This window comes from Emiliania huxleyi, assembly GCF_000372725.1.
Source record: "Emiliania huxleyi CCMP1516 chromosome Unknown EMIHUscaffold_185, whole genome shotgun sequence".
NCBI lineage: Eukaryota > Haptophyta > Isochrysidales > Noelaerhabdaceae > Emiliania > Emiliania huxleyi.
In genome coordinates, this window is record NW_005200738.1 from 74,331 (window position 1) to 101,143 (window position 26,813).

Below are 26,813 nucleotides of genomic sequence, written 5' to 3' on the forward strand. Positions count from 1 at the left end.
GCAGGGCTGGTTGCAGGGTCAGGGCGGGGTGGCTCTCGTGACCCATGTCCCTAGTGCCTCCCAGTTGGATTCGTTCGACGAGTCGCACACCGTTGGAAAGCTCTTTTAAAAGTCCGTCGAAGTCTACACGTCGCTTTCGAAGTCTACTCGATTTTTGATTTTTGATTTTTGCCGTTCCACATCTTGCATCGTTTCGCGATCCACGCGGGGTCACTATGGAGCCGAACGAGACGACCCTTGTGGAGCAGCTTGCCCTTCTCAACGATGTAGAGGGCGTCTCGAACGCCATCGACAGCAAATATGACGGCCCCATTTTGAACAACATGACCGTCACGTACTACGTGGCTCAGTCCGGCGGCAGCAAGGCCAGGAGGCGCATTCCGTGTAGCGGCGACCGGCCAAACAAGCTCGCTTGCGCCCTCGAGGCCAAGCGGCGCGTGCGCGTCGAGATCGGTGATGCCGTCGTCGACGCCGCCGAGCAGCGAATGAAGGAGCGGCGCGCTGCCGAAGCCTCGTCATCCACAGAGCTGCCGAAGAATGCCTTCACGATGCTCGGCGCGACGCAGCAGCTGCAGGCAGCGCTGCGCGCCGCCGAGGTGCGCGCCGTGAGCGCCGAGCAAGCCGCCACGCGAGCCGAGGAGCAGGCCTCGCTCGCGTATGCCGAGGCGGTGCGCGAGCCGTTGGCGGCGCGGGAGGCGGCGCGGCTCGCGCACGAGGAGGCCAAGCAGGCGCTCGCGCGCCACCGCAAGCAGCAGAAGGTCGAGGCGCAGCCGACGCCGGCGCCCAAGGAGCCCGAGTGGCGTACGCGGCCGTACGCCAAGTACGGGACGGTAGAGCAGTGGCGGCACGAGGAAGGCATATGGTGGAAACTGCGGCGGGTGCGGCTCTCCGGCATGCCGGCTCGGCCGAAACAGAAGCTGCCGAGGGGCAAGGACGCGGACGGCAATCCGAAAGGCTACCTCGACCACTGGCGGCACGGCCTCGTCGGAGCTGTGCAGGGCTGGGCCAAGGGCTCCGACGACGACGCGGCGTACATGATCGCGAAGCTCGTCGAGCGCCTCGGGCTGCAAGAGACATCAACGCGACGGAGCTGCGTGGCGTCAACTTTACGATGACCCCGACGGGTGAGCTCCCACCGCTGCAATCAGAATTGCGCCGCTCAAAGAGGGCACCAAAGGCTAAGGTGACGGCGCTACCAGGGGCGTTGCCACCGCCGCCGCCGCCACCCAAAGAGTACGCGATGGAGCCCGCGATAGACGATGCTATCCGAGCGCGCTGCTGGTGAGCGCGTGTCTTGATATATGTTGCGCATTAGTACAGTACTTGATGTGTACGGGTTAAATGTTGTTGAACTGTGTACCAGGGCGCGAACTGCGTGCGATGTTACTGACTTCCGCTCTCCTCAAAGTGTCAAAATCCTCTTGAAAATGACCGAAAATGGCTCAAATTCGTCAAAAATCGCTTCGCGGGGGCTCTGCCCCCGCCCCCCCGGCCGCTCGCCGCGGCAGGCTCAAAAAGGCACTAGGGACATGGCCACCCCGCCCTGACCCTGCAACCAGCCGCAGTACAACGAGGGGTACAAGACTGACCTCGCAGAACCCCATGCGGGACCAGGAGGGTGCGATGACGTGAATGAAATCAAGCTCTGGACGCCCCTCCTCAAGACCTCCTCGCCGGGCGTTGGCAACGCCTCGAGTGGCGGCACGCCCGCCTCCGTTGGCCACTCCTACGCCTTTGGTAACACCGAAGAGAAGGCCCGCCGCCTAAACATGGGCTGCAAGGCGCGCGGGCAGCCCGGCCAACCCTTCTCCCACAAGACCGGCCACGGCTACGTCAAGGCGCATCGCGGTTTCTACCACGACGCGATCTTTGTCAAGCGCAACAACTTCAACCTGCTGCTCCACGAGACGTTCGGCGGCGGCTTCTCGCCCACCGCCGTTCTCAAGCTGCGCCGCCTCGCGCGCAAAGTCGCGCGCGGCAGCGTCGACCGCACGGCCTACTCGCCCAAGTACTCGCTCTCTTTTATGTCCCACCATGCAGAGCGCATCTCTCTCTCTGTTGTGCGAGGCGTGAACCGCGCCATTCGCTCTCACCTGGCAACCCTGTCTGCACGTCTCGCGCGCGCGTGAACAGGGCGCCCGGCATTGGGGCCGCGCGCGGACGAACGCAAACCCTATAGGGTTTGAGGGCGGCCGCCCAAGAGCCGAAATAGGCCTTTAAACCACCATAAAGATCAGTCTGCAGGGGCTCCAGGCCCCAAATGACGTGTGAGTGTTAGATTTGTTTGGTATTGCTAAAAATCTCTCCACTCTCGAGCTTCGCCTTCGGCCTTCGGCTTCGCAGAGCCATGGTTTCGACGCCTTCCACCGGCGCCCCCATCGCTCGCTGTGAACATGCCTGTGTGGTCCCTGGGTTCCAACTTTTTCCGGGGTATGGTACCCTCGCGGCCCAAAGGGTGGGGGGGTATGGTCCTGACCGCCAATCCCCGGTCTCCGGGAGGCTGGGTCTGTCAGCAGGCGGGGGGGGTATGGTCTCGAGGTGGGTTGCAGCACCATACCATACCCCGCAGAAAGTCCAAACCCTGAGAAGCACAGCGCTGCAGAAAAAGCGCTTCTGAAACTGCTTGCTGAAGCACGTTCGGGGGGTCCCTATGCTCGACGTCCGATCGCGCGCAATTCCGTCGCCTGCCCGCCAAGGACCTCCAGCTACGCCGCCTGCCGATTGCCTCCGGATTGCCGTGCCACCGGACGAGCGCAATCACGTGCGGACGCTCATGGGCAGCTACTACCACACGGTGTTTGCGCTGCTGGTGCCGATCGCCGCCCAGCTCGCCGCCACGCCGCACCGGTGCGTCACCCTCGCGGGCGTGCCGAGGACACGGATGGTGGCCAGAGTGCTCGAGGTGCTGCCGGTGCAGATTTGGGACGGCCCCTCGCTCGCGTTCGGCAAAGGCCGCCGAGTGGGCAACGGCAGCAGCGTTTCCGTCGCGTGGTTGAGGCGCTGCGACGCTATGGCGCTCCGGACGGCCGCGATGCGCCAGCGCGCGCAGGAACGGTGCGGCTCTGCGCAGTCGTACCTCGACTGCTGCCTGGCGGAGCGGCCTTGGAGGTGGGCCCGCCTCGAGGTGGCTAAGGCGGCGGGCCTCGACCTGGACGGGATGAGTGCGCCCGCTCGGTCCGGCCTATTCGTCTCGCGGGAGGTTGCCTCCTCCTCGGCCGGCCCCGCCATCTTCCGCCACCACCGGCTGCTGCTGCGAGGCAACTCGAGCAAGCTGGCGGCGCTGCGGCTCGCGCTCGGCGAGCGGGGCTGGAGCACGGCCGTCGTCACGGGAGGGACGTTCGCGTCGCTGGCGCTGGTGGAGCAGGTGCGCCTCTTCACCAACGCTTCGCTCGTCGTCGCCGGTCACGACGGCGCCCTCACCAACCTCCTCTTCTGCCGCCCCTTCACCACCGTCGTCGAGATTACGCCGTACGTCGGCCAGGCAGAGGCGCCCATCCAGCACCTCCGGGCGATGTTCCAGGCCGCCGCCGGCTCGATGGCCGCCGCCGCATACGAGGTGCGGCACTTCAGCGTGCCCGGCGCGGCGTGCGACTGGGGGTGTGCCTCCCAACGGGCGATGCTGAGGCTGGTGGAGTCGCCTTGGCCAAGCCGGAACGCGCACAAACAACCGAAAATGCGGAAAATCTGAAACGCGGTTCGTAGAGAGAGGGCTCCATTCTGTTTCGTGAAAAACAACCACCCAAGCCCTACGCGCCCACGGCGCCCGAGGGCCGGGCGCTCGGGCCGTCGAGGAGCACCTCGTCCGCACGCCGCCGCTCCAGCATCTCGCGTCGCCGCCGCTCCTCCCTCAGCCGCGCGAGCGCCGCTCCTCCTCCCTCAGCCGCGCCGCCGCCGCTCCTCCTGCCTGCCTCCGACTCGTCGTCCTCTCTCCTGCGCTTCCTCTTGCGCTTCTCCTTCTTCTCCTTCTTCCGCTTCTTCTTGCCGCTGCTGTCGCGCGATGGCGAGCGCGAGCGCGAGCGCGAGCGCGAATCGCGTCTGCCGATCGACCCCGGCCGCTCCGCGGCCTGCGAGCCAGGCTGTGCAAGGAGAGCGGGCGACCGGCCGCCGCCAGCGCCGCCGCCACCGCCAGCGGCGCTGGCAGCGGCGCCGTGTTGCCGCAGAGCCGGCGCGTTCGTGGTGGTGGCGGTGGCCGCGGCGCCGTGCGGCCGCAGAGCTGGCGCGGTTATGTTTGCATACCACGGCCGCGGCTCCGCCGCGGAGCGGCCCAGCTGCAGGTCCGGCATGAGGCGCGCTGTCGCGCGAGCGTCGGCGGCGCGCGCCTCGGCGGCGGCCGCCTCGTTGCCGCGCGCGAGCTCCTCGGCCTCGAAGAAGTTGACGTGGCGCAGCGGGGCCGCGCTCGCCTCGCCAGACACCTCCGCACGCCGCGCTCGCATCTCCTCGACGTTGGCCTGCATCCGCTGCGAGGCCGCCGCACGCGCCGACTCGGTCGCCGCGGCCGCCGCCTCCGCCTCATCGCGCTCGACCTTCTGGCGGTTGTCGCGGTTGTACACGTTCCACGACTTCTGAGGAAGGATGTTGAGGCCGCCATGGCCACCCATCGTTTGGGCCAGAGGCGTTGCCCGAGGCGCAGGCAGTGAGTGGTGCAGGCAGTCGCGAAGAAGGAGAAACCCGCCGTGCACCACGCTCTGTCACATGACAAGCGATCCCCGACAGCGAGTGTGACAAGGAAAATTTCAAAAAAGAAATCCGCCGACCGCGACCGCCCTGGTGGGGCGACGACTACGCCCCCCCCCCTTGTATATGAAGGTCCCCGCGCTCTCCACTCACTCAAAGAAGCGCAGTGGTGCTCCCGCGGCTGGGAGTGCAAAGAAGAAGCAGAAGGCGAGCCGAGCCGCGCTGCCGAGTCATGTGACGCCGGTCCGGCCGCTGCCTCCGCACCGGCTAGTCCTGGCGCCTATGGTCGGTGCGAGTGAGCTGCCGTTCCGCCTGCTGTCGCGCAAGTACGGCGCCGACCTCTGCTACACTCCGATGATTTACTCGGCGCGCTTCGTGGAGGATGACGCGTACCGGCAGGCCGAGCTGCGGACCGCGCCTGGTGACGCGCCGCTCGTCGCCCACTTTTGCGGCAACTGTCCCGCGACGCTGCTCAAGGCGGCCAGGCTGGCGGAGCCGCACGTGTGCGCCGTTGATCTCAACCTCGGCTGCCCGCAGAGGGTCGCTCACTCGGGCAACTTTGGCTCGTACCTGTGCGCGACAGCGGAAGGCCGCGCGACAGTGCTCTCCATCGTGCGCACGCTGAGCAGCCACCTACGTGTGCCGGTCTTTTGCAAGATCCGACTGCTCGACGAGCTCGACGAGACCCTCTCCTTCGTGCGCCAGCTGCGCGACGCGGGCTGCGCGCTGCTCGCCGTGCACGGACGCTACCGCGGCTCGGCGACTCGCCGCAGGGACGGGCCCGCGCACCTCGAGCAGGTGGCTGCGGTTGTGGCGGAGGTGAAGCGTGCGGCCGGGGAGCAGATGCCGGTGCTGTCGAACGGGAACGTGCGCAGCGCCGCCGACCTCCTCTCCGCGCTCGCCGCCACAGGGGCGGACGGCGTCATGTCAGCGGAGGGGGCGCTCGACGACCCGGCCATCTTCGGCCGCGCGGCGGCGGAGGCTGCGCAGCGCAAGCGCAAGCTGCGCAAGCGCATCGACGCCTTGGGGGAGGGCGGCGGCGGCGCGGGCGGCGCGGACCCGACCGCGGCCAAGAGGAGCACCCTCCTCAAGAGTGTTGACCCGACCGCGGCCAAGAAGAGCGCCAAGCGCCTCAAGAGGCTCAAGCGCGAGCTCGCGGCGCTGCCCAAGCTTCCCAAGGTTGCGGCGGCGGCAGGCAGCAGCACCAGCGGCGGAGGCCTGCCCACGCGGCCTCAGCTCGCGCTCGAGTACCTCGCCCTGTGCGAGAAGCACGGCGTGCTCTCCGGCGGGCCCAGCGACGTGCCTTGCGCGCGCTTCCACGTCCGGCGCATCTGCCGCGACGCGCTGGCGGAGACGCGGCTGCTTCCTCGCCTAGAGGCGGCGTCGAGTCTGGCGCAGCTGGGCGCGATCGTGCGCGCCTGCGTGGCGCACGCCGAGGGCGGCGTCGTCGCGCTGGAGGACGCCGAGGCGATCGAGGCGCTCGGCTGGCGCGCGGAGTGCGAGAGGCGCAACCGGGACAAGCGCAAGGAGTTTGAGGCGCGGATGGCTCGCAAGGCACGGCGAGAGGGCAAGCCGGACGACACGTACTTCCGCGCCGGCCGCGTGCCGCCTACCGACCTGCAAGTGGCGCAGCTGCGGGCGATGCCCGAGCAGGAGCGCGCTCACACGTAGCGGTCTGAACGCACCAGTGCCCCGCACCCCCTTTCGCGCGCGCAGCCGCCCGCCGCCCCACGTGTGTCCCACACCCGCCTCGCCCGAGCAGGAGCGGATGGGCTGGTGGTCGGCGCGATTCGGCCAGCACTGCCTCGCCTTCCACGCGACCGGCACGTGCGTGCGGTCCGAGTCCGAACACGGTTGCGCCTTCCTGCACGCACCACCGACGGCGGCGGCGGTGGCGGAGGAGCCCAACGTCGCGCCGAGTTGGCTGCGCGAGTCGGAGGAGACGCCCGAGGAGGCCAGGCTCGTCGCCGCGGCGGCGGGAGAGGTGGGGACGGCGGGGGCAGGAGCAGCGGCAGCGGAGCCGCAGGCGGGCCGCGGGAATGGCAAGGGACTTGGGCCAGGCGCTGGCAAGGGCGGGCGCGGCCAGGGCAAGGGCGGCGGAAAGGGCGCGCGTGGCAAGGGGAAGGGTGGCAAAGGCCACTTCGGCCCATAGTCGCCCCGCCCCGGTGGACCGTGCCGCCACCCTAACCTATCGGCGGCGTGCGATTTGAAGTGGTATGGTATAGTGGTATGCGAAAGTGGTATGCGGAGTGGTGATTAGTGTAGCGGCTGAGGGTGTGGTCCCAGGAGGCGAAGCCATGCAAAAGTGCGGGTATTACCCGGGTATACCCGGGTTTTTGCAGGTATACCCGCAAAATACCGGGTATTTTGCCGATTTCGCCGATTTCGCCGCAAAAATGTGCGCACTCTCGCCTCTCGCGACTCGGTCTCGGACTCGGCTTTGGTCATGGTGTTTCCGTGAGAGGTAGGTGGTCTACCTCCCATACCACTTTTTGATTAGTGCAGGCCTAGGGAAGCGTGTTTGATTAGCCAAAAACTCCCATACCGGTAAAGTTCGAGCACTGGCGGCGCGGGCGGCGGGGGCCGGGGGCGGCGCCTTCCCCTGCGCGGTGGGGCCTGATCTCTTGTGAGAGTTGTGTTGCATTAACCACGTCCACGATTGGAAGATGTGCAGATTAGATGACACAACGTGTACGAGTAACATAAGACAACACAGCTCACCATTACATGTACATGTGGTGCTCAAATATTACACGAGACGTATGTCACCCACGGAGAGAGATACTAAGATCTAAGTGAAGGATAGGTACAGTGTCGCTCTCTCGAACGCAGATCGGATCTTAGCGCGAAAGTGCGGAGCCTAAGAGGGTAACTAGTAGGGCGCTGGAAGGCCAAGCAACGCCAACCACGAGGCCTCGGCCGGGAGATGGGTGCGGCTCGCTCGCGGTCTCGCGGTCGGGATATGTTCGATGGATATGTGATGCGAGATGGGCAGCCGAATGCGGGGCGCAGGTAGCACTCGGGGGGGCTGCGAGCAGAGAATGCCGTCGTGGGAAGCGCGCAAAGCCACAAGCAGGGTGGCGGCGCATGGCCATGCATGCTGAGAGGCAAAGGTACAAGGGCGCGGGGGAGCGGCGGCTCGAGTCAGACTCAGCGCAGTCCCGTTCAAAAGCAGCGCGCGAGAGCAGCAGCTGGTCGGCCCGAAACAGTGGGTGCTCAGTCCACCACCTCGGTGGATGTCCCTGCCGCGGTCCTGCGCGAGGCTTTGCGAGGCTGTATCACCTCGCCGTCCTCCGTCATCATTTCTTTGAGGACACCAACGTAGTCATCGAAGCCCAAGTCTTGCGCGGCCTGCGGAGAGCAGGCGGAGAGGCGACTCTCACGCGGGTGGCGAGGGCCTTCGGGCCCCTCCAAGTGGGCGCACCTCGATGACGTGCTCCATCTTAACGACCCTGCTCCCCTGCTGTTGCGCGAGGTCGTTTGCTTCGGCGAACACAAAGCAAATAAACTCGTTCAGGAACTCCTGTGCAGAACAGCGAACGGGGGTCTGGGCGCTGCTTGCAGAGCTGAGGGAAAGTCGGGGAGAGGAGGGTTGGCGGCGGCGCTTTTGTCCGCCGCGCCGCAGACAAAGGGGGGGGGGGCTAGGCACCGTCATGGCTGAAGTTGCGTCACGCGCAATCTTGCTCCTCTCGGGCAGCTCCTTCTTCATGATGCGCATGATGTTCTGCTTGGGCAGCCTGCACTCCTCCTCCCTGCCCTCCGCCTCCGCGCCTTCACCTTCCGTGTCGTCGTCAGCAGGCACCTGGGGGCGGCATAAGCGCTGGTTACCGCAGCGGTGTTGGCGTTGCGAGGCGAGCTCACCGCTGCTGGCTGCAGCGCCGTTCGGGCGGGGTGCCCCCCTCCCACCCCCAAGCCCGCCCCCCCGCCATGGCGACGCTGTGGCGCACCTCGCCCGCCACACTGCTCGCTGACGCCATGGTCAATGGCGGTATCGCAGTTAGTCCTCCTATGTCCGCCGGAGGCAAAAGCAAAAGTTCCAGACCACATGCACATGCGACACTTCCGGGTCTTTTCTCGTTGTTATTATGGGAGAGATTGCGATCCCCTCGCATGCGACCTTGTTCCCCTCATCCCTCGGGGGTTGGGATAATGCGACACTTCCAGGTCTTTTCTCAGATGCGGTCTTGTTCCCCGCATCCCTCGGGGGTTGGGATAATGAATTCCAAGCACCAAAGAGAGAGAAAGTAGCCGTGGCTAGAAACGCAAGGTAAGGTAAAGGTAAGGAAGGAAGCTGGAAGGTAAGGGGGGGGCGACCCTCGCATCTCCACCGCCCGCGCGGACAGCGGCGGACCACAGCGCTCCAGCGGAGCCTACACACGCGCCACGCATATGCCATATCAAAGTCGACACAAACAAGCGACAAAAGGCCCGCGGCCACCGCCGCCAGAGAGCAGAGTGGCCAGACCCCACTCGTGAGGGCGAGAGATTTTTGAAAACCAACAATAAATCACGACTCTCACAAACCCGATGCCAATCATCCGGCCCGCTGGGTGCGCTTCTGAGCTCCCCGGCCTCGAAGTCCCCGGCCCTCTGGATGTGCGGTTGATGACTGCACTCGCCACTCCACTCTCCAGCAGTAAATAAATAAAAACTGACACCTCCCTCTCCAGCAGTGTGCTCCAAGAGCGGTGCTCCACAGTTAGAGTATTTGGGCTCGGCAGAACGCTGAACGGCACGTTGGGTCTCTCTTCTTGTCGTGGGGCGTGGGTGAGCAGACATCGCCAGAGCGAGCCGCGCGCGAATCCACACAAAACCAACGAACGCGGCCTCACGGCGCATACATGATGACAAAAATCTCTCTCCACATGATGTAGTTTACATGTGTGATCTACAACTTTCTCTTTTTCTGGGCGCGGGGCGGCGGAGTATCTCTCCGGCGGTCAAGAGGAGATAAACCCCGCGCCCTCCGCCGCCGTCGCCGGCGGCAGCCCCGCGGCGGCTCGGAGGGCACTGAATTCGGCATCGCCCATGCCGCCGACCACCGCCTTGCTCGTGACCATCATCGTGCGGCACACCTACTTCGCCGCAATGCTGCGCTGATTGCCGTGCGGACGCAAGCCTGCCGCTGCATTTGCGTGCCTCTGCCGCCGCGTCAAGGTGCTCCTGCGAGTCGTCGACGAAGAGGACCTACGGCGGCGCTCACACGGCCACACGTCGGCGCCGGGCCAAGCGAGTGGACCGCATGGCTCTGATGCGGCGGAGCTATAGCTACCACCGGCCACAGCCGTGGGCGCACCTCGGCGTGCGCCCAGCCGCGCGCGTGCATGATCCGCTTGATGAGCCGGCCCTTGACGAAGCCGAGCGAGCGCAGCTCCTCGCAGTCCTGCCACGCCGTGTGGGACTGTTGTGTGCCGCCGCTCACTCCTTCCCCTCTCTGCGTGCCACCGCCGTCCTCTATCTACCGCAGGCACGCCTGCCCCCACACGCGCTCCCCAAAGTACGGCAGCAGCCGCGCCGCGCGAAGGTGCGGGACGATGGCCGCTTTCCGGCCGATCGAGACAATGTGCAGCACGACACCGCTCGCCTCCAGCGCGCCAAGCAGCGTGTGGAGCGTCGCCAGCCGCGCCGCGCCACCGAGGTTGGCGATAATCTCGGCCTCGTCCATAGACTCGAAGAGCGGCAAGTTGTCGGCCACCGCCCATTGCTGCGCGCGCGACAGCCATGTCGGGGTTGACAGTGTCGAGTCAAAGTCGAGGACGAGCGCCTTGATGCGGGTCTGAGCGGCGGGGACGGCGAATAAGGAATATCTCGAGAGAAAACCTAGCAGCCTCGTGTCACGCCACCGCCTGCTGGGACTCGCTGCCTGCAGCCGCCATGGCCTCGGGCACTGTTTTTTCTCCTTCCTCCCTTGTCGGCGCTTGTCCGGCCGTCCCTCCGAGCCCAACTTCTTTCCAAAATTTATAAGAGCTTTGTTGCGAAAATTCTTCTCGCCTCCAGCGTTCTCGTCCCGGTCCAGGCCACGGCCTACTGCTAGTGAGACAGAAAGGAGGGCTAGTGAGACAGGGTAATCGCGTCCCGCACACATTATATGTCGTCGCGGGAGCAGATCGGGAGGTTCGAGGTGAACCTCGACCGTCTCCTCGGCTCTGGAGGCTTCGGACAGGTCTTCCGCGCCGTCGACCAGACTGCATCCCCGCCGCTCTACGTCGCGGCCAAGCGTGGGAGGGTGGCGGACCTGCGCAGGGAGGCGCAGATACTAGAGCTCGTGGCGGGCCACCCGGCCATTATCGAGCTGCATGGCTTCGTCGAGGACCCGCGGCCCGGAGGCAGGGCGTTCCTCTTCCTCGAGATCTGCAGCGGGGGAGAGCTCTTTGACCGGCTGATCGACTCTGGCTGCCTATCGGAGCGCGCGGCGCGGCCCTTTGCGAGAAATATCGCCGAGGCGCTCCGCCACTGCCTCTCGCGCGGCATCGCGCACCGCGACGTCAAGCTCGAGAACGTGATGCTCTCAGCCGAGGACCCGAGGGCCCCAAAGCGGATTGTTTTTGCCCTCCCCCCCCAGGTCCCCCGGCGGGGGAACCCCCCCCTTTGGAGAGGGAATTGGCCTTTTTCCCCCCCCCCCCCCCGCCGCCGCCGTCACCCCGCACGGCAGCTCCCCACCCGCCCTCGCTCTCCCCTCGCCCACCCACCCTCGCCTCCCCTCGCCTGCCGCAGGTCCCGCTCGCGCCGGACGGCAGCGTCGAGCCGGTGCTGCTGTACGACGGCGTGGGCTCCAAGTCGTGGATGGCGCCCGAGCTCTTCTTCGCCTCGGCCGGCTACCACGCCCCCCCCGTCGACTGCTGGGCGTACGGCGTCCTCGTCTTTTCGCTGCTGTCTGGCTTCTTCCCCTTCGACGAGGCGAAGGCGTCCGACTGGCGGTTCGCCAGGCTGGCGCAGAGCGTCGCCAACGGCGTCGGCCCGTGCGACGCCATCTTCCGCATGTACAACCGCTCCTGCCCCTTCTCGCCCGCCGCGCGCGAGTTTTGCGACGCGCTCCTCACCATCGACGCGACTGCGCGCGCCACCATCGAGCAGTGCCTCAACCACACATGGCTGACGCCGCCGCCGTCCACAGCCACCGCGCGCGGCGCCTATCTGGACGACGACGTCGTCTACCGCACGGCGGAGCGGGCGCTCGCCGCAGGCGAGGAGGAGGGTCTGGTCGCCCCGCCGCCCCCCGACGGGGCGCCGCGTCTGATGAGGCAGACCGCGCGCGTGCTGTGCGCACCGCCCTGAACTGACACGCGGTGCGCACAGCAGAGAGACTCCGCCGCTCGAACGCTCGCGTTGCAGCTCTCGGTGTCCGCGTCGCCGCGACCCATCTTACATGCACCCTGAATGCTAGAGATCGTGATGCTCCGATAGAGACGTTACAGAGGCCGCGCATCGGCGTGCGCTGCGCTTGTTGTTTTGTTCCAGGGCGCGAGCAGCGTGCACGCCCCCGGCTTCATCTAAAAACACCCGGCTTAATCTAAATAACTAAAAACATGGCCGCCTCATGTTTTTGACTGTCTCTTTTATTTAGTTGGTGTGTGGCGCAGTGCCGGCGTTCTGGTGGGCCTCCCTGCACCTACCCCGAGCTATACCGTACCCCGTGTCGGCGGCCGCGCGTCTGCCGTGTCCCACGCGTCAGCGTACTCCTACTCTAAGACCTGAGAAGCTCGTCCAGCGTCGCTATTCTGCACGGGCCTCCCCTGGCGGAGTCTATCAGCAGCACTGGGTGGAGCAATTGTGCGTTTGGCTGAGGCAGCAGTGCGCCACGCCACAGCGCGGTTAGGTTGCGCGCGGCTTCTCTGGAGAGGCGCAGCTCGCCTCCAGCGCCCGGGCGTCCAAAGAAAGTGCGGTCGAGTCGGTCGTGGTTCCCATTGGCATGGACTAGCAGCGGCGAGTGAGTTTTCCCGGATACGCGCTGCCCAATCGTCAGCTGGCCCGGCGCGCCATAGGAGCGCGTCAGCGTCTTCATCGGCTCATAGGGCCCAAAGTGGCAGCGCTCGGTGAGGCCGTGGTACTTTTTGAGCCGGCCGCTGCCCTTGCATGCGTTCATGTTGAGAAAGAGGTCGCTTTCCTCGTCCATCGCCAGATCCATCCCTCGCGCTACCGTGCCGAGCAGTGCAAAGTGCACCGCCGCCTGGTCGTCCCCCTCCTCCGCCTTGTTGCCGAATCCCGGCGCCTGAGCTCGCACGAGCTCCGGAAGGAGACGGAGCAGGGCGGAGCTCGAGCCAATGTACGCGCCAGAGTTTGGGAAGCACGTGCGATGCCCCTTTGCGAGACAGGCGTGGTGCAGCGCGTGGCCTGTGTAGTTTGCGCGGTAGCACCGGGGCCACGAGCCACACTCGGCCGAGAAGACCACTCGGCCAGAGGAGCGAGAGACCTGTTGCAGGAGCGCGCCGTCGACATCCGAACGAGCGGATCGCACAAACACCGTGTCCGTGCCGTCAGCGAAGACGACCGGCCGCTCGGGAGCGGCGGCCTGCAGCACCTGCAGCGCTCGGGAGACGCCCGGCAGCTTGCTCTCCAGCCTCCATCGCACGCCATGCGCCACAACCACGAGCGGCACGCCGTGCAGCGATGCGGAGAGCCCTACGGCCGCACAGCCAGCGACTCTATTTGGGGAGCGTGTGGCTCCCTGACAGAGGGTGATCCGCACCCAGCGGCCAAGTCGCAGAGGGCACGTCAGTCATGTAGGTGAGGGTGAGGGGATCGAGCCCGTTGCCGAAACGCGACAGCCAGGGCGCGACGACGTCGCGGGCGCATCGCGACACCTCGGAGGATGGCAGCGCCGCCGTCTTTTGGACTGGCCGAGAGCTCTGGTCCTTGCGCAGCGCGCGAACCATGACCGGCAACGTACGTACGTCAGCACGCACCGCAAGTTACAGCAGTTCGCGACGGGCGCGGCCGATCGATACGAGCTCCCCGAAGGTGGTGCTGAGGACCTCTTCGTCATCGCTCGCTCGTCGGAAGACTCACGACTCGTCGTACAAATGACCACTCTCGGCGACTGAAGGAGATGTGGCACCTCGCGACAACTCCGCTTGCGCGCTCTTCTTTGCAGAACGCAGTCGATGGTGCCACGAAAACCGACACACAAGTGGCTGCCTTGGAGTGCAGTGACGTCTGGAACTTGCCAGCGACAGACGCCAATGGCGACCTACTCCTGCGGAGCTCGGATCGAGTGGAAGCAAACCATGGCTGGCGGAGCCCTGTCTCTCGCCGAGGCGAAGCAACTCGTCGCGGAGAAGCAGTTTGTCGCCGACGAGATCCCTGTCCCGTGTGACCCTTGCGCGCCCGTTCCCTCGCCCTCACCATCACCCTCGCCCTCGCTCTCGCCCTCGCCACCGCCCTCGCCCTCGCTCTCACCACCGCCACCGCCCTCGCCCTCGCCCTCACTACCGCCACCGCCCTCGCTGTCGCCCTCGCCGTCGCCCTCGCCATCGCCACCGCCGCGGCCGGCACCAACACCAATCGCCTCGCCGGGATACGCCTGGTACTGCCGCCTCGATCAATCGGCGGCCTCGCACTACAAGAGCTGCGAGCTCTGCTTCGGCAAGCCGATATGCTGCAGCTTCCCCGCGAGGCCTAGCGAGACGCATGAGTCGGGCTCACGCTGCCTCGCATCGAGGACTGGGGCCAACGCCGATCCTGCGACGGACGAGCCGTATTGGGTGAGCGAGACGCTCTGCGGCCAGGAGCGGCCGCCGGCGTGCTCCGCGCCCCCACCTCCCGTCGGCCGCTGCGGCGTCAGCTCTTGCACGGCCACCGTTCTCGCCACCACACCGACGGAGAGCGCCACCTGTGGCGGTCGCATTGCTTGGGTGGAGGACGTCGAGGGGAAATCTGAGCCGTCCGCATGTCAGCAAGTGGCGGAGGAATTCCCAGAGGTCTGCGGCGGCTGCGCACCTTTCGGCCTGCCCCCGCTGCCGCCGTCGCCGCCTCCTGGGCTTGCGGTCCTCATGATGGGCAACTCGTACACGTACTACAATGGCGGCGTCAATGGCGTGCTACTTCAACTCCTCGCCGCCCTCGGCGACTCGCCCCGCGTGCAGGCGTTGACAAAGGGGGGCTCGAGTCTCAACTACCACTGGCAGGAGGTGTCTTCCCCGAGCTCCGGCCACCATGTGGCCCTGGCCAGTGGTTTTGACTTTGTGGTCCTGCAGGATCGGTCTGACATCCCGAGCAGGTGCTGCTACACGGATCAAGACGAAGACTTTGAGGCGTCGACCAGGGCGCTCGTTCAGCTCGACGCCGCGATCAAGGAGGCGGGAGCAACGACGGTCCTCTACCAGACATGGGGCCGCCGCGGCAGCCTCAACCGTCCTCCACACTTCCAGTCTTTTTTGCCAATGAATGACGCCGTGGAGGAGGGGTACAGGCGGTACGCGTCGCTCATAACGACCGACGGCCGCGCGCCAATCATTGCACCCGTGGGGTCGGCCTTTGAGCTCGTGTATGGCGCCGACCGCGATCTGTGGTACCGCCTCTACGACCGGGACGCCACCCATCCCTCTGCCCTCTCGGCACCTACCTCGCGGCCATCGTGGTCTACGCCAGCATCACAGGCTCGTCGCCGGATGGGCTGCCGAGCGCACTTGGCATTTCCGGAGCGGAGGCCGAGCTGCTGCAGGGCCAAGGCTGCGGAGGCGTTGGCCTCAGTGTAGCTCGATTGGAGACGGTAGCACATAAATAAATAAACAAACAAAAACGGACACCTCTCTACTGTGAGATGGGTAAAAAGGAACAGGTCCCCGCCCGTGCGATCTTTGTGCAGGGTTCTTTGTGGGTGTGGGGTCGGCGACTAGCTGGGGGGTCGTCCTCCCGATATTGCGACTAGCCGCCCGTCTTCCACATGGTCCCTCGGGTCCCTGCTGCTCCTAATCTCTTCGTACATCCTCCTGCTGATCTCCGCAAAGTCCTGCTCCCTCCCTCGTCTCGGTAGCACACCCACACGCCGGGGCGCGTGGGTTTTACTCTCAGTGGGTCTCCACTCTGAGACCCTGTCCCTGAGACACTCCTGTGCGCCGCTGTGGCTCTGAGCTCTCTCGCCTCTGTGTGCGCCCTAAGATATGCTTAATGCCAGTCTTGGAGAACCCTGTCCACGCCTGAGGATTCTGCACTAGCGATTCTGCCACCCAAGACAGGATTCTGTATGCGGAGGCTCGAGAGGGATTCGTGTCCGTTTCTTCTGATTCTCACTCTCCTTTTCCGGTTCTGCCTACTCGATCTGATTCTGCCCGTCCCCTTTCCACGCACTCAGCCTCCGGGCAGGATTCCTCACCCAGCTTCCGTTTCTGCCTACTCGATCTGATTCTGTCCGTCCGATTCTCGCCTTATCAGATTCTGTCGCGCGGTTGCGGTTTCTGCCTCCGGATGCCGGAAAGGGAATTTTCCGCGCTGCCCGCCGATTTCTTGGCAACCCGGCCGGACTCTCGTTTCCTGATTCCTGTTTTTGCCCGTCGAGGGGCGGTAGCCCGGCCGGCCGGCCATCTGGGCATGCTCACTCAACCAATCACGCTCATGTGTACGCGCCGTATCCTCCGCGCCACCCACTTTGCCATCGAAGTGCGCTCCGCGCTCCGCACAGTACAGTCACTTTTGAACGGCGGCTCATCACACGTGCGTCAGAGATCTCATGGGCGGTGGCATGGTGGAGCCAGAGCAGTGCGCGGCCGATCTTAATTCTGGGCAGGCGGTCTCCCATTCCCGCGGGCGCTTGGTGCCGGGGTTTGAACGGCATGCCGGCGTCAGATGCAGCTTGGCGCCGGCCTGCGGCGACCCCGCAAGCGTTGGTGCTGCTCAGCGATGCTCACAGCGGCACGTCTGCTCTTTTGCTGTGGGGAGTGCTGTCTGATTGGGTCTCCAAGCCCGCGGGCTCGCTGTGAATGCACCCGCCAGCTAGGCAGCTCCGCGGCGGTGTGGGTGTAGAACGGGTAGGCTGCTGTCTCGTGTCTCGGTGCTCGTACTAAGTCAATGGGAGGAGTGCTTCAATTTCTTCTTCTTATACGCCCAGCTCAAAAGCACACACGCATCACGACGCCTAGACAGGCGAGACGCGGCGACAGCCGCGGCGAGCTCGTTTTAGAAGCGAGCCGCTCGCGGCGAGCAGTTTTAGAAAAAGGGAAAAGGGGGAGGGTTAGTTATAGTTTGAACCCGAGCCGAGCTTCGCTCGGCTCCCCCCCGCGCGGGAGCGCCCCCCCCCCCCCCCTCTCCTCGGGGGGGCGGGCAGAGCCCGCACCACACACTGCGCCTTTGCGGACGCCGGACCGAGGCCTAAGCGCTGAGTGCGCTGATGTGAGGCTGGAGCGCCAGAGAGACCCGCGCCTGAGCATGCTGCCGCGGGCGAAGTTTGAGTGAGCTGTGTGAAGCCCCGCGCACACGCAATATCGGCTCAGGAGTTCGGAGAGTCAGGCCAACATAGGATCCCGCCGAAATGCGTAACTCCGAGGAATCAGGAATCAGGAATCAGGAATCAGGAATCAGGAATCAGAATCCCGGTCAAAATGTTGGAATCAGGAATCAGGAATCAGGAATCAGGAATCAGAATCCCGGTCAAAATGTGGGCGATCCGACAAATCAGGAATCAGGAATCAGGAATCAAATGGAGCATCAAGAATAGGAAGAGAGACAGGAGAATCGGGAGGGGGGAGCAGAATCAGGAATTGGCTCTGGCTGCCCTAGAGAATCGGAAAGGAAGCGGAGGAAACGAGAATGGAGAATCAGGAAGCTGAAAGCGGGGCCAAGATGGGAGAGTCTGGGGAGAGAATCAGAATATCTGAGCAGAAGAGGAACCTGGGAAGGGGAATCTAGTGAGAGGTAGAATAGCAAGAATCCTTGTGTAGTAGAGCAGAATAGCCAATAGGAATGGCAGAATCCTTAGGCGCGGACAGACTTCTCCATTACTCCTTAATGCAAAAAGAAATAGGCAGTGAATCATGCTTTTAAACATATGAAGCTACGCGGTGCGTGTCGAGCGCGAGACAGCTCGCGGTCCAACACGGTCGTACGGGCCAGCGACGCGGCCGCCGGCCGGGCACGGAGGCAGCCGAGCGCTCTGTGAGCTCACAATCTCGTGTAGGTCACGTCGTAGACTCGCACGTCGACGGCCATGATACGGCCGTTTGGCGCGCGCGCGAGGCGCGAGGCCGCGAGTTCCGCGAGGCTCGGGTCGCCCGTGTAGCCAGCGTCCGGGACGAGGAAGGAGGCGGTGCGCTGCTGCCCACGCATCACTCTGCTGTCGCGCGAGTCGAGCTCGTAAGTGCAGATGGTCTCGATCTCCTTGATCAGCGGCGCGCGTGGCGGTCCGGGCGCGGCGCGCTCGCCCGCGACGGTCGTCACAGTCTGCCGCGTCGTCTCAGCGCATGCAAAGAAGTTAGGCCGCTCCGCGAGCGGGTATGGGTCCGTCCTCCGGCCGACCACCCGCAGGTCCGCGCTGAAGAGCGAGCCCGACGGCGCACCGGCAGGTCGCAGCACCATCGTCAGGTGGTCGGGGCCGTCGGCGCGCGCGTCCTGCACCGCCTCCGGGCCCATGGTTGCGCGCGAGATGGAGGCGACGTTGTACTCCCGGTCGACCACCACGCGCCCGCCCGGCTGGATCCACTTGACAGGGTACTCGAGCGCGGTGCCCGCCTCGAGCCGCGCTCGCCGCAGCGCCTCGGTGCCGTTGCGGCCCGGCGAGAAGAGCTCGTCGCCGGCCGGCGCCAGCACGCTTCTGAGCGTCGAGCGAGCGGCCCACCTGCCGAGCGCCCACTCGGGGTAGAGGACGTCAGCGCTCTCAATGCCGTACTCGGGACGGAGCACGAGCGAGGCCGGCGCGCGGGTCGTCTCGGGCAGTGCCGATGTGGATTCGAGGATGGTGCCGAGCGTCATCGCGCTCGCTGGCGATGCACCTGCTTCCACAGCAGCGCACGCGGCCTGTGGCCGCAGCGAGGCGGCGGCAGTGCCGATCGCGAGCGCCGCGCGCCGCGGAACCGGAGCGACCACGACCGAGGAAGCGGTGAGGCAAGAGAAGAGCATTTGCCTTGTCTTCGAGCCGGCTCGTGCAGCGTCGGAACAGGCCGAGCCCACCTAGAGCGAAGGCAGCGCCGCTGGAAGCGCGAGAAACTTCCCGGCAAGCGACGTGATGTCGCGCCTGCTCCCGTTCCCCTGAAGGATCCCCTGAAGCTGTGTCCCTGATCGTCCTTCCAAGATCCTCTCTATCTCTCTCTATCCCCCCCCCCCCCCCCGCCCCTCTCGATATCACTCGATCCTGCTCGCGCAGCGGCGCAGGTGGGGACCCTGTCCTTCTCCCACCCCTTGTTTGGTGTGTCCGTTTTATTTATTTATTTATTTATAGATGCGAACACAGTTCAGAAGAGGTAGACGCCCGAGGGTGGACGACGGCCTAGCACCACACCTCTCAAAATCAGTGGACAGTGCTCCTCCGGGAATGTAGGTAAGAGCTACATACACTGAAAATATACAGTGGAAATCCCTGTGTGTGTGTGGCGGCGTGCCGTCCTCCCATCCCTCCCTTGGCTGCCTTGGAGCACTTGGAGTACTTGGAGCACTTGGAGTGCAGTCGGTAACCTCACATCCAGGGCCGGTGAGCTGAGAAGCGCATCCAGCGGGCCGGATGATCGGTTTGGAGTGCAGTCGGTGACCTCACTGATGACCTCACATCCAGGGCCGAGGAGCTAAGAAGCGCACCCAGCGGGCCGGATGATCGGTGTCGGGTTGCGGGCAAGAGAGCCCTAGCCCCGGGGGTGCGCGTTCGCAGGGAAAGGGCCTAAAGTAAACACGGGTCTCCGAGGGTTAGCTCCGCGCTCCGGGTTTCCCCTAGCAGCAGACCGCCCCCTCTACTCGGAGCTATAATGAACACCAGACATGAACACGACACGCACTCTCACACGCCGTCACCGCTCAGGGCCCCTTCGCGCGGGGTCCTCATCCTCACTCCGGAGGAGGCTCCCCTCTCCTCTGAGTTCTTCCTCTTGTTCGCCTTCCGACGAATATCCGACGGGCGCGGGGCCCGACCTCCCCTCCTAGCCTTTTTCAGCCGCGGCTCCGCCACCGTCTCGTATTCTCTGTCCGATTCTGTCGCCATCACCGACGGTGATCCCATGCCCGACTCCTCGGGCGAGGGCGGCGGCATTGGATCGCCACGCCGCCCCTCCCCGGGAAGCGGGGCCAGCTCCCTTCGGTCGAGGACTCGCGCCGTCCCCGCTGTCTCTCTATCGTCCTCGGCTCGTCCGTACGTCCCGACTCTATTCGCAGAGGCCGCGTCAGCTCATCTCTCGCCTCCTCCGACAGCTGACCCCAAGCCCCCCCCGGGGCCCTCCGGCCTCGGCCCTCCGGCTCGCCGGCGGGTCCGTTATCGTATTGCGGCAACTCCCCTCCCCCAACTCCTCCTCCCGGGTACTCCAGCCTCCGGCGGGGCGGTTCCGGATCCTCCAGGTTATTCCGAGCGGGTCCATACGGTGGCGGCCCCGCCGGCGGCGGGGGTGGAGGCGGTGGTAGGGGCGGCGGGTACGGAGGCGGCCCACGCGGCCAAAACGCCTGGTGTGGAGCCACTGGGGCGGCCCCACGACCCTGCAGTTGTTCCAGCGGCGGGGGCGGAAGTGGCAGTGTGGATGGCGGAAACGATGGCGGCACTGGCGGCCGCACCGCCTCGCGGCGTATCCTGGCCCCTCGAGTCTATCGAGCTCCCCTCGCGCAAGGACCCCATTGCCTAAAGAAAGAAAGAAAACACACAACCCAAGGGAGGGATGGGAGAACGGCACGCCGCCACCACACAGGGATTTTAAGGAGAGGAGTGTGGTGCGCTAGCCGTCGCCCACCCTGGGGAGTCTGCCTCTTCGTATCTCTTTTCGCAGTCTCTCGCCGCTTCTCGCTGCAACCTTCATGCCACCTCGCGGCCGTCCCACTCTCGTCGGTCTCTCCCTTGTCACTTCCTCCTCTGTCGCGTCGTTCTCTTCTGCCTCGTCCTGCGACGCCGCCGCCTGCCGGTCCCTTGTTCTCGCGGCTTCTTTCGCCTTGCGCAACTCCGTCCTCCTCGCGGCGTATCCTGGCCCCTCGAGTCTATCAAGCTCCCCTCGCGCAAGGACCACATTTCTGACTCCCACTCCGATCATTTGCCTACACGTCATGTTGTTGCTCAGGTCCACTCTCTCTTCGAACACTCGTGCCTCTACGGATGATGCCGGCGCTGGGGTCCCCTTCGGATGCATCGTGACATCTGACAACTGAATTTCCACTGGTTCGTCCTCCTCCGAGTCATCTTCCCCGTCCTCCTTCCGCTCGGCCCTTCGCTCGGTACGTTCGGTGTGGCTCACCCTCCATGCCGTGAACAGGCGCTTTATCCACCCTATATTCTTCTCTCGTTCCTCTGCCCTTGCCTTGGTCTTGTCGTTGTTTCGCACCCATGTCTGTATGGCAATCGAGGCTGCCTTCCCCACTACCTGTAGTTCACTCGTCACCTCTCCCGCGAGCTCCCTTCTCTTTCTTTCGGGTATGGAGTCCGTGAGTGCTTTTATTTAGGGACGACGGAGTCGCTACCGAATTTTTGCGCAGCGGCGCCGCCAGGCGCCCGCCCCGGCGGTGAGCGACGCGTAGCGAGCGAACCGCCGGGGTGGGCGCCTGGCGGCTCCGCGGAGCACCTTTGGCTCGGCGCGGGCGCGGGTGCGAGTAAAAAGAAATTTACCGTAGTTTGCCCCTGGCCTCGCCTGCGCTCGGCGAAGGCCGCGAAAGACCAAGGTGGCGAAATCGCTGCTGCGTCGGGATGCGGGCACCTCGCGAGAAGCCGTTCAAGCCCGGCCATCCTCACCCCCCCAAGCAGCTGCGGCCGCAGTTTCAGCCGGTCTCGTGACCGCCCCGCCCCAGCAGGCGCACGTTTGAGCGAGATCGTCCTGCAGCGCACCGAGAAGGGGCCGGTCGCGCGCAGCGCCACGCCGCAGGCTTCCGCCGGAGGCCCGCCGGAGGCTGTATGCGGCGGCCACTTCCCCTCGGTCTTTCGCCGCGCTCCGGCCGCTCCTTGGCTCCTGGCCGTCTCTTCCGAGCGGCTTTGCGCGCCCCCAACATTCCCCTGACAGCAGCGCCTCACGGCGTGGGCTGCGAGGTCACTCGGGGTGACCCAGGGGGCGGCGGGGGAGCACTCTTCCGCCGGAGTATCGACGGTCTTCCCGCTACTCGCCCGTTTAAGGTGCATCCACGCCCCGCCCACCACCTTCCCGGCAGCCCCCGCTCGGTGACGTCCTCATCTTCTCCCCCCTTGCCCCGCCCCCCTTCAGGCAAGGCCCTGGCCACCAAACTCGCGCTCGTCGCTCCGGGAACGGGCAGCAGCGCGACGCTTTTCGAGAGCGAGCGGCGGCGGCGGCTCAGCACCAACCTTTGCAACGCAGGGGCTGGCTGCGTGGGCCCCCACCACCGGACTCCGTCGGGCTCGCGTCTCCCTACCCGCTGAGGGGAGCGCAGTGTGTGTCTGCGTCTGTGTCTGTGTCTGTGTCTGTGTCCCTGTCGTGTCGTGTGTGTCGTGTGTAACTCTCGCACTGGCCACTGGCACTGCTCTATCTTAGCTCTCGCCACAGGCTCTCGCACGTCTCAGCGCCTCGCCCTCGCCCCTCGGGGCCCTCCCCGCCCGCACGCCGCGCTCGACACACGACAGAACCCGGACGACGTGCGTTTTGCTTCTCTACAAAACACGCACACCCACGCCCGCCCCAGTCAGCGGAGGACCCAGCGCCATCGAGAAGAAAGACTTTGGCGAGCCAACGCAGCCGAGAGATAAATTCTCCATAAAAGAGAGCCTAGCCGCTATAGCGGTGCAGAGCGCGAACTCGCCGTACTGAGCCTAGCGCAGCGCGAACTCGCCGTCTGAGCCTAGCGCAGCGCGAACTCGCTCCTGTTCATAGCTGCGCAACCCTAGCCAAGCTCCATTTTTCCCGAGGACTGGCCGGCCGGTGAGAGGGACGAGATGTCCCTTCCGCGTGTCCTCTCCATCCAGTCGCACACGGTGCACGGCTACGTCGGCAACAAGTCCGCCGTCTTCCCGCTCCAGCTCCTCGGCTTCGAGGTGGACCCGATCAACTCGGTTCAGTTCAGCAACCACACCGGCTACGCTGGCGGCTTCCGTGGCGAGGTGCTGCAGGGCGCGCAACTGACCGCGCTGGTGGACGGGCTCCACAGCAACGGCCTCCTCGAGGGGTACGCCTGCGTTCTCACTGGCTACATCGGCTCAGCCTCCTTCCTGCACGCCGTCCTCGACGTGCTGCGCCGGCTGCGCGCGGCGTCGCCAGAGGTGGCCTACTTTTGCGACCCGGTGATGGGCGACGGCGGCAAGCTGTACGTGCCCGCCGAGCTGCTCGCCATCTACCGCGACCAGGTGGTGCCTCTCGCCGCCGTGCTCACGCCGAACGGGTACGAGGCGGAGCTGCTGACCGGGAGGAGCATCCTCTCGGAGGCGGAGGCACGCAGCGCGTGCGAGGCGCTGCACGAGCGCGGCCCGCACACGGTGGTCATCACCTCGATTGCGCTGCCCGGCCGGGACGACGAGCTGCTCATGCTCGCCTCGCGACGAGACGGTGCCGCGAGCCGGCAGTGGGCGCTGCGGCTGCCGCGGCTGCGTCAAGACTTCACGGGAACGGGCGACCTGACGGCGGCTCTGCTGCTCGCGTGGATGCAGCGGCTACCGCGCGCGGAGCAGCTGGGCGAGGTGCTCGAGCGGGTGGGCGCCAGCCTGCAGGCTGTGCTCGCGCACACGCAGGCCGCCGGCCGGTCGGAGATCTGCCTCATCCAGTCGCAGGCGGAGCTGCGCGAGCCCGTGGTCAGCCACAGGGCGGAGCCGCTGCCGCAGGCGGCGGGGGGCTCGTGACGAGTGGGAGGGCGGGTGAGGCCTGATCGGAACAACGGGCTTTGGAGGAGCCTAAAGCCCTAGAGCCTAGTGCTTTCAAAAATTTCCCGCCTGGGCGGGGCGGTGGGCGGGCGCGCGGTGCGGCGTGGCGTGTGCGTGTGCGCGACTGCGACGAAGGACCGCTCGCAGAGGACCATTGGGTTTGTACTATTTCAACGAAGGCGCTCTCAAAAATAAAACAAAGAAATTCACCGCCGCTGCGCGCTCGTCCGGGATGCTGGACAGCCTCGACGCCCAAGCAGCGAGGCTTTGGCCGGAATGGCCCGTTCGATGTTCTGAGCACGAGCCGGACCAGTGCTGGCCGTCGCCGCCTCCAGCACGACTGCGCCCGCCACGGCCGACAGCAGACCACGCCACCGGCCACAGAAATGGCCCGTCGGCGGACGCTGTCTGCTCGCGCCGTGCCGTGTCAACCACCGGGCGGCAGCGTAGCGTTGCCACGCGGTCTCGGCCACCGCTTGGCGTGGCGACAGCTGCCGGCATCGTGGCGGAGGCATGGGCGGCTGCGGAGGCGATGGTGCCCTCAGCCGCCGGCCCTCTACCAGACGCGAGTGGTGGGCGCGGCAGCCCGCCGTCTCCTGGCTGGGCCCACGCGCTTGACGGCGGCGAGCGCTGGCGCAGCTCGGCACAGCCGCCGACGCGCCGCCCGGGCACGGTGCCGCACGAGGCTCCTCGCCGTGCGCCGCAACGCCTCCTCAGCGAGGAGTCCTGCTACGAGCGGCTGCACCGAGGGCGCCCGTCGGCCCGCGAGGAGCGCTTCTCGAGGGCGGAGGCACCGCCGGGGCGGAGGCAGGGCTCCCTCCTCCTCCGCTCGAGCTCCGCCTCCGCGGTGCGGCAGCGGCGAGCGCCCTCCCCCCCACCCGCGCGGCAGGCGCGCCAGCGCCAGCAGGACGCCGGCGCAGAGCTCTCGCGCGCTCGGCACGCGGCCCAGAGGGCAGAGGCGGCGCGGCGCGAGCTGGAGCGCGAGCTGGTCGAAGCGAGGCGCGAGATTGCGCGGCTGCGACGCTGCATACGAGCGTTGCAGCGGTGATGTGACCAAGATTACTTATTTCCGGCGCCGAGGCGCCGCTGGGTGAGTCTCCGGCTCGAGGTCTCCAGCGCTGCGATCGATCGAAACGGGACATCACGTCATCGTAACGTCCACCTCATCCGATTCCGTCACACGCCGACCCACCTCATCGTCTCGCGAGCGGTGGTGTGAGACGTGTGTGTGTGCGGAGGCGGCGTGCGCGTGGCGCGGACACGCGAAATCACCAGCGTGCAGCGAGGGTTGCCACGAATAGACGTTAAGGAAACTAACACCAACATGTCACGCTGCCACTGCTCCCGCCGCTGCGGGTCTGAAGTGCGAGCGCGGACGAGCCTCTGAGTCATAAGTCTCAGTGCTCCCTCCGCTCACCCCGTGCGCTCGCCTACTCTCTCTCTCTCTCCCTCTCTCTCCCATCGACTGTTTGGCCTCCGCCTACCTTTTGGCTCTCTCTCCTCGCACTATCCGTCTGGCGCGCTGCGAGGGCGACTCGCGCGGCCGGCCGCCTCTTCTCCCCCTATCGCTCAAATCTCGCCGCCGTACACGCTGATGCTCTTGTACAGCGAGCGCGGCGTGGCGAAGCTGCGGACCATCTGCTTGTAGATTTCCCACGGCGAGTCGGCCGCCACGTACCGCACGCCCAGCTCCGCGCACGTCTCCATCAGGATCCGCTGCGCCGCGTGGTGGTGTGAAAAGTCGAGGCGCGGAAAGAGGTGGTGCACCGTGTGGTAGTTGAGCCACAGGTAGACCCACGCGCGCCGAAAGGGGAGCTGCACGCCCCAGTCGGCGGACGAGACGAGCTGCGCCTCGCCCCAGTCGCGCGCCTTGTTCCGCCGCTCCACGTCGTGCGTGTGCTCCGCGTTGTGGTTCATCAGCGCCATCGTGAAGTACCAGAGTCCGAGCGCCGCCGTCCAGGCGTACGTGAGGGCCGCGCCGCGGAGCAGCCCCCACCGCCACACGACGAGCGCGATGTTGAGCGGGAGGATCGCCTTGGTCGGCCGCCACTCCTCGCTGCCCTTGGCCATGTTGACGCAGTGGTCGACGTAGTTGCCGTAGAGCCCAAACGTGAGGACGAGCGGATTGGCGTACGGCATGACCCACGCTTGGAGCCAGTGGCGCGGCACCGTCGGGTCGGTGACGAGGAAGGGCTCGGTGCCCCGGAAGTGGTTGTCCCACGGAGTGTTTGTGTACATGTGGTGCTGCAGCACGTGCTCGCGGAACCAGCCCGTCGAACTGAAGCCGACCGTGTCGAGCGACAGGTACGAGTGCAGCCGGTACGCGGGCTGGTGCACCCAGTTGTGGCCAAATGCGCCGAGCACGGCGGCCACCACGCCGAAGAGGAGCGCCGCCGCCACGGAGCCCGACGCCCACATCAGGCCCCACGCGCCGACGAAGGCCGCGAAGGTCGCCCAAAAGAAGACGACGCACTCGCGCGTCGGCCCGCCCGCCGGGCAGCGGACGCAGCGCAGGTGGGCCGCCAGCCGCCGCCGGACGACCGAGTAGAAGGCGTCGTCGTCGAGCAGCGCGGGCAGCGTGGTGATGCCGCCGTCGCCCCCCGCGCCAGGCACGACGGCGCCCTCGGGCCGCTGCAGCAGCTCGGCGGGCGCGGGCACCTCGTACTTTGCTATCACCTTGCGCGCGTGCGCATAGTTGTGGTGGTGCGCCTCGAAGGCGTACGTCGAGTCCTCGAAGCGATCGCGCGCCAGCCGGAGGACCTCCGCGCCGCCCGGGTGGAGCTTCAGGAAGGGCTCAAAGTCGTACCACCTGCCCCCGATCCGCCAGAGCCGCGTCGACGGCGGGTAGAAGGGCACGCCCGACGACCACACCGCCTCGCGCGCGGCGCCCGCGCCCGCCGAGGCGTCCGGGCGGGACGAGCGGCGGACACCGTCGAGGCGCCAGTACTGCTCGAGCCAAAAACGCCTCGGCGACTGCCAGCTCGAGCTCGCACCTGATGCGCAGGCTGCGCGAGAAGCACCACTGGTCGACGCGCCCGCGGCCGCCCAGTCGCACTCGGCCGGGCGCTCGCCGCCCTTGCCCATGGAGCTACGCGAGGAGGAAATGTGGAACGGCGGCGCCGACAGCAACAGCAAGGTGCTGGCGTCGGCCCTGGGCGAGCTGCCAAACTCTTTTCTTTTTCTCTTGGCATCGGTGGCAGGGGAGCAAGCTTTGGGAGAATCCTATATATTAGGATCGTCA

The 26,813-nt window shown here is 66.0% G+C and overlaps 9 protein-coding genes across 9 annotated transcripts; 5 read left to right on the forward strand and 4 right to left on the reverse strand.

Moving 5' to 3' along the window:
- Nucleotides 1–2,650: 2,650 nt before the first annotated feature.
- On the forward strand, nucleotides 2,651–3,688 carry EMIHUDRAFT_232810 (hypothetical protein; the record flags this gene model as incomplete). Its single annotated transcript, XM_005782843.1, has 1 exon — nucleotides 2,651–3,688. One exon carries the CDS (start codon nucleotides 2,651–2,653, stop codon nucleotides 3,686–3,688), a length of 1,038 nt encoding a protein of 345 aa, XP_005782900.1.
- A 159-nt stretch (nucleotides 3,689–3,847) lies between these two features.
- Nucleotides 3,848–4,598, reverse strand: EMIHUDRAFT_232811 (hypothetical protein; the record flags this gene model as incomplete). Its single annotated transcript, XM_005782844.1, has 3 exons — nucleotides 3,848–3,908; nucleotides 4,237–4,268; nucleotides 4,413–4,598. The coding sequence occupies 3 exons, from the start codon at nucleotides 4,596–4,598 to the stop codon at nucleotides 3,848–3,850; spliced, it is 279 nt and encodes a 92-aa protein (XP_005782901.1).
- A 340-nt stretch (nucleotides 4,599–4,938) lies between these two features.
- On the forward strand, nucleotides 4,939–5,637 carry EMIHUDRAFT_43763 (hypothetical protein; the record flags this gene model as incomplete). Its single annotated transcript, XM_005782845.1, has 1 exon — nucleotides 4,939–5,637. A coding segment is annotated over one exon (699 nt), but the record flags the coding sequence as incomplete, so codon positions are not given.
- A 1,828-nt stretch (nucleotides 5,638–7,465) lies between these two features.
- On the reverse strand, nucleotides 7,466–8,651 carry EMIHUDRAFT_232814 (hypothetical protein; the record flags this gene model as incomplete). Its single annotated transcript, XM_005782846.1, has 5 exons — nucleotides 7,466–7,534; nucleotides 7,957–8,025; nucleotides 8,099–8,197; nucleotides 8,324–8,476; nucleotides 8,622–8,651. The coding sequence occupies 5 exons, from the start codon at nucleotides 8,649–8,651 to the stop codon at nucleotides 7,466–7,468; spliced, it is 420 nt and encodes a 139-aa protein (XP_005782903.1).
- A 2,090-nt stretch (nucleotides 8,652–10,741) lies between these two features.
- On the forward strand, nucleotides 10,742–11,949 carry EMIHUDRAFT_365420 (hypothetical protein; the record flags this gene model as incomplete). The annotated part of the gene is made up of 2 exons (XM_005782847.1): nucleotides 10,742–11,224; nucleotides 11,389–11,949. Exons 1-2 carry the CDS (start codon nucleotides 10,763–10,765, stop codon nucleotides 11,947–11,949), a joined length of 1,023 nt encoding a protein of 340 aa, XP_005782904.1. The 5' UTR covers nucleotides 10,742–10,762.
- A 1,904-nt stretch (nucleotides 11,950–13,853) lies between these two features.
- Nucleotides 13,854–15,368, forward strand: EMIHUDRAFT_232818 (hypothetical protein; the record flags this gene model as incomplete). Its single annotated transcript, XM_005782848.1, has 3 exons — nucleotides 13,854–13,981; nucleotides 14,333–15,181; nucleotides 15,335–15,368. The coding sequence occupies 3 exons, from the start codon at nucleotides 13,854–13,856 to the stop codon at nucleotides 15,366–15,368; spliced, it is 1,011 nt and encodes a 336-aa protein (XP_005782905.1).
- Nucleotides 15,369–17,359: 1,991 nt separating this feature from the next.
- Nucleotides 17,360–18,720, reverse strand: EMIHUDRAFT_232819 (hypothetical protein; the record flags this gene model as incomplete). Its single annotated transcript, XM_005782849.1, has 2 exons — nucleotides 17,360–17,381; nucleotides 17,771–18,720. The coding sequence occupies 2 exons, from the start codon at nucleotides 18,718–18,720 to the stop codon at nucleotides 17,360–17,362; spliced, it is 972 nt and encodes a 323-aa protein (XP_005782906.1).
- Nucleotides 18,721–22,663: 3,943 nt separating this feature from the next.
- Nucleotides 22,664–23,371, forward strand: EMIHUDRAFT_44317 (hypothetical protein; the record flags this gene model as incomplete). The annotated part of the gene is made up of 1 exon (XM_005782850.1): nucleotides 22,664–23,371. A coding segment is annotated over one exon (708 nt), but the record flags the coding sequence as incomplete, so codon positions are not given.
- A 1,488-nt stretch (nucleotides 23,372–24,859) lies between these two features.
- EMIHUDRAFT_442508 (hypothetical protein) lies at nucleotides 24,860–26,705 on the reverse strand. The gene has a single exon (XM_005782851.1). The coding sequence runs from the start codon at nucleotides 26,654–26,656 to the stop codon at nucleotides 25,142–25,144; it is 1,515 nt and encodes a 504-aa protein (XP_005782908.1). The 5' UTR covers nucleotides 26,657–26,705; the 3' UTR covers nucleotides 24,860–25,141.
- Between the last annotated feature and the right edge of the window lie 108 nt (nucleotides 26,706–26,813).

What these genes read in the sequence shown, in the direction of transcription:
- EMIHUDRAFT_442508 (XM_005782851.1), bottom strand. Translation starts at nt 26,656, where the DNA reads ATGGGCAAGGGCGGCGAGCGCCCGGCCGAGTGCGACTGGGCGGCCGCG.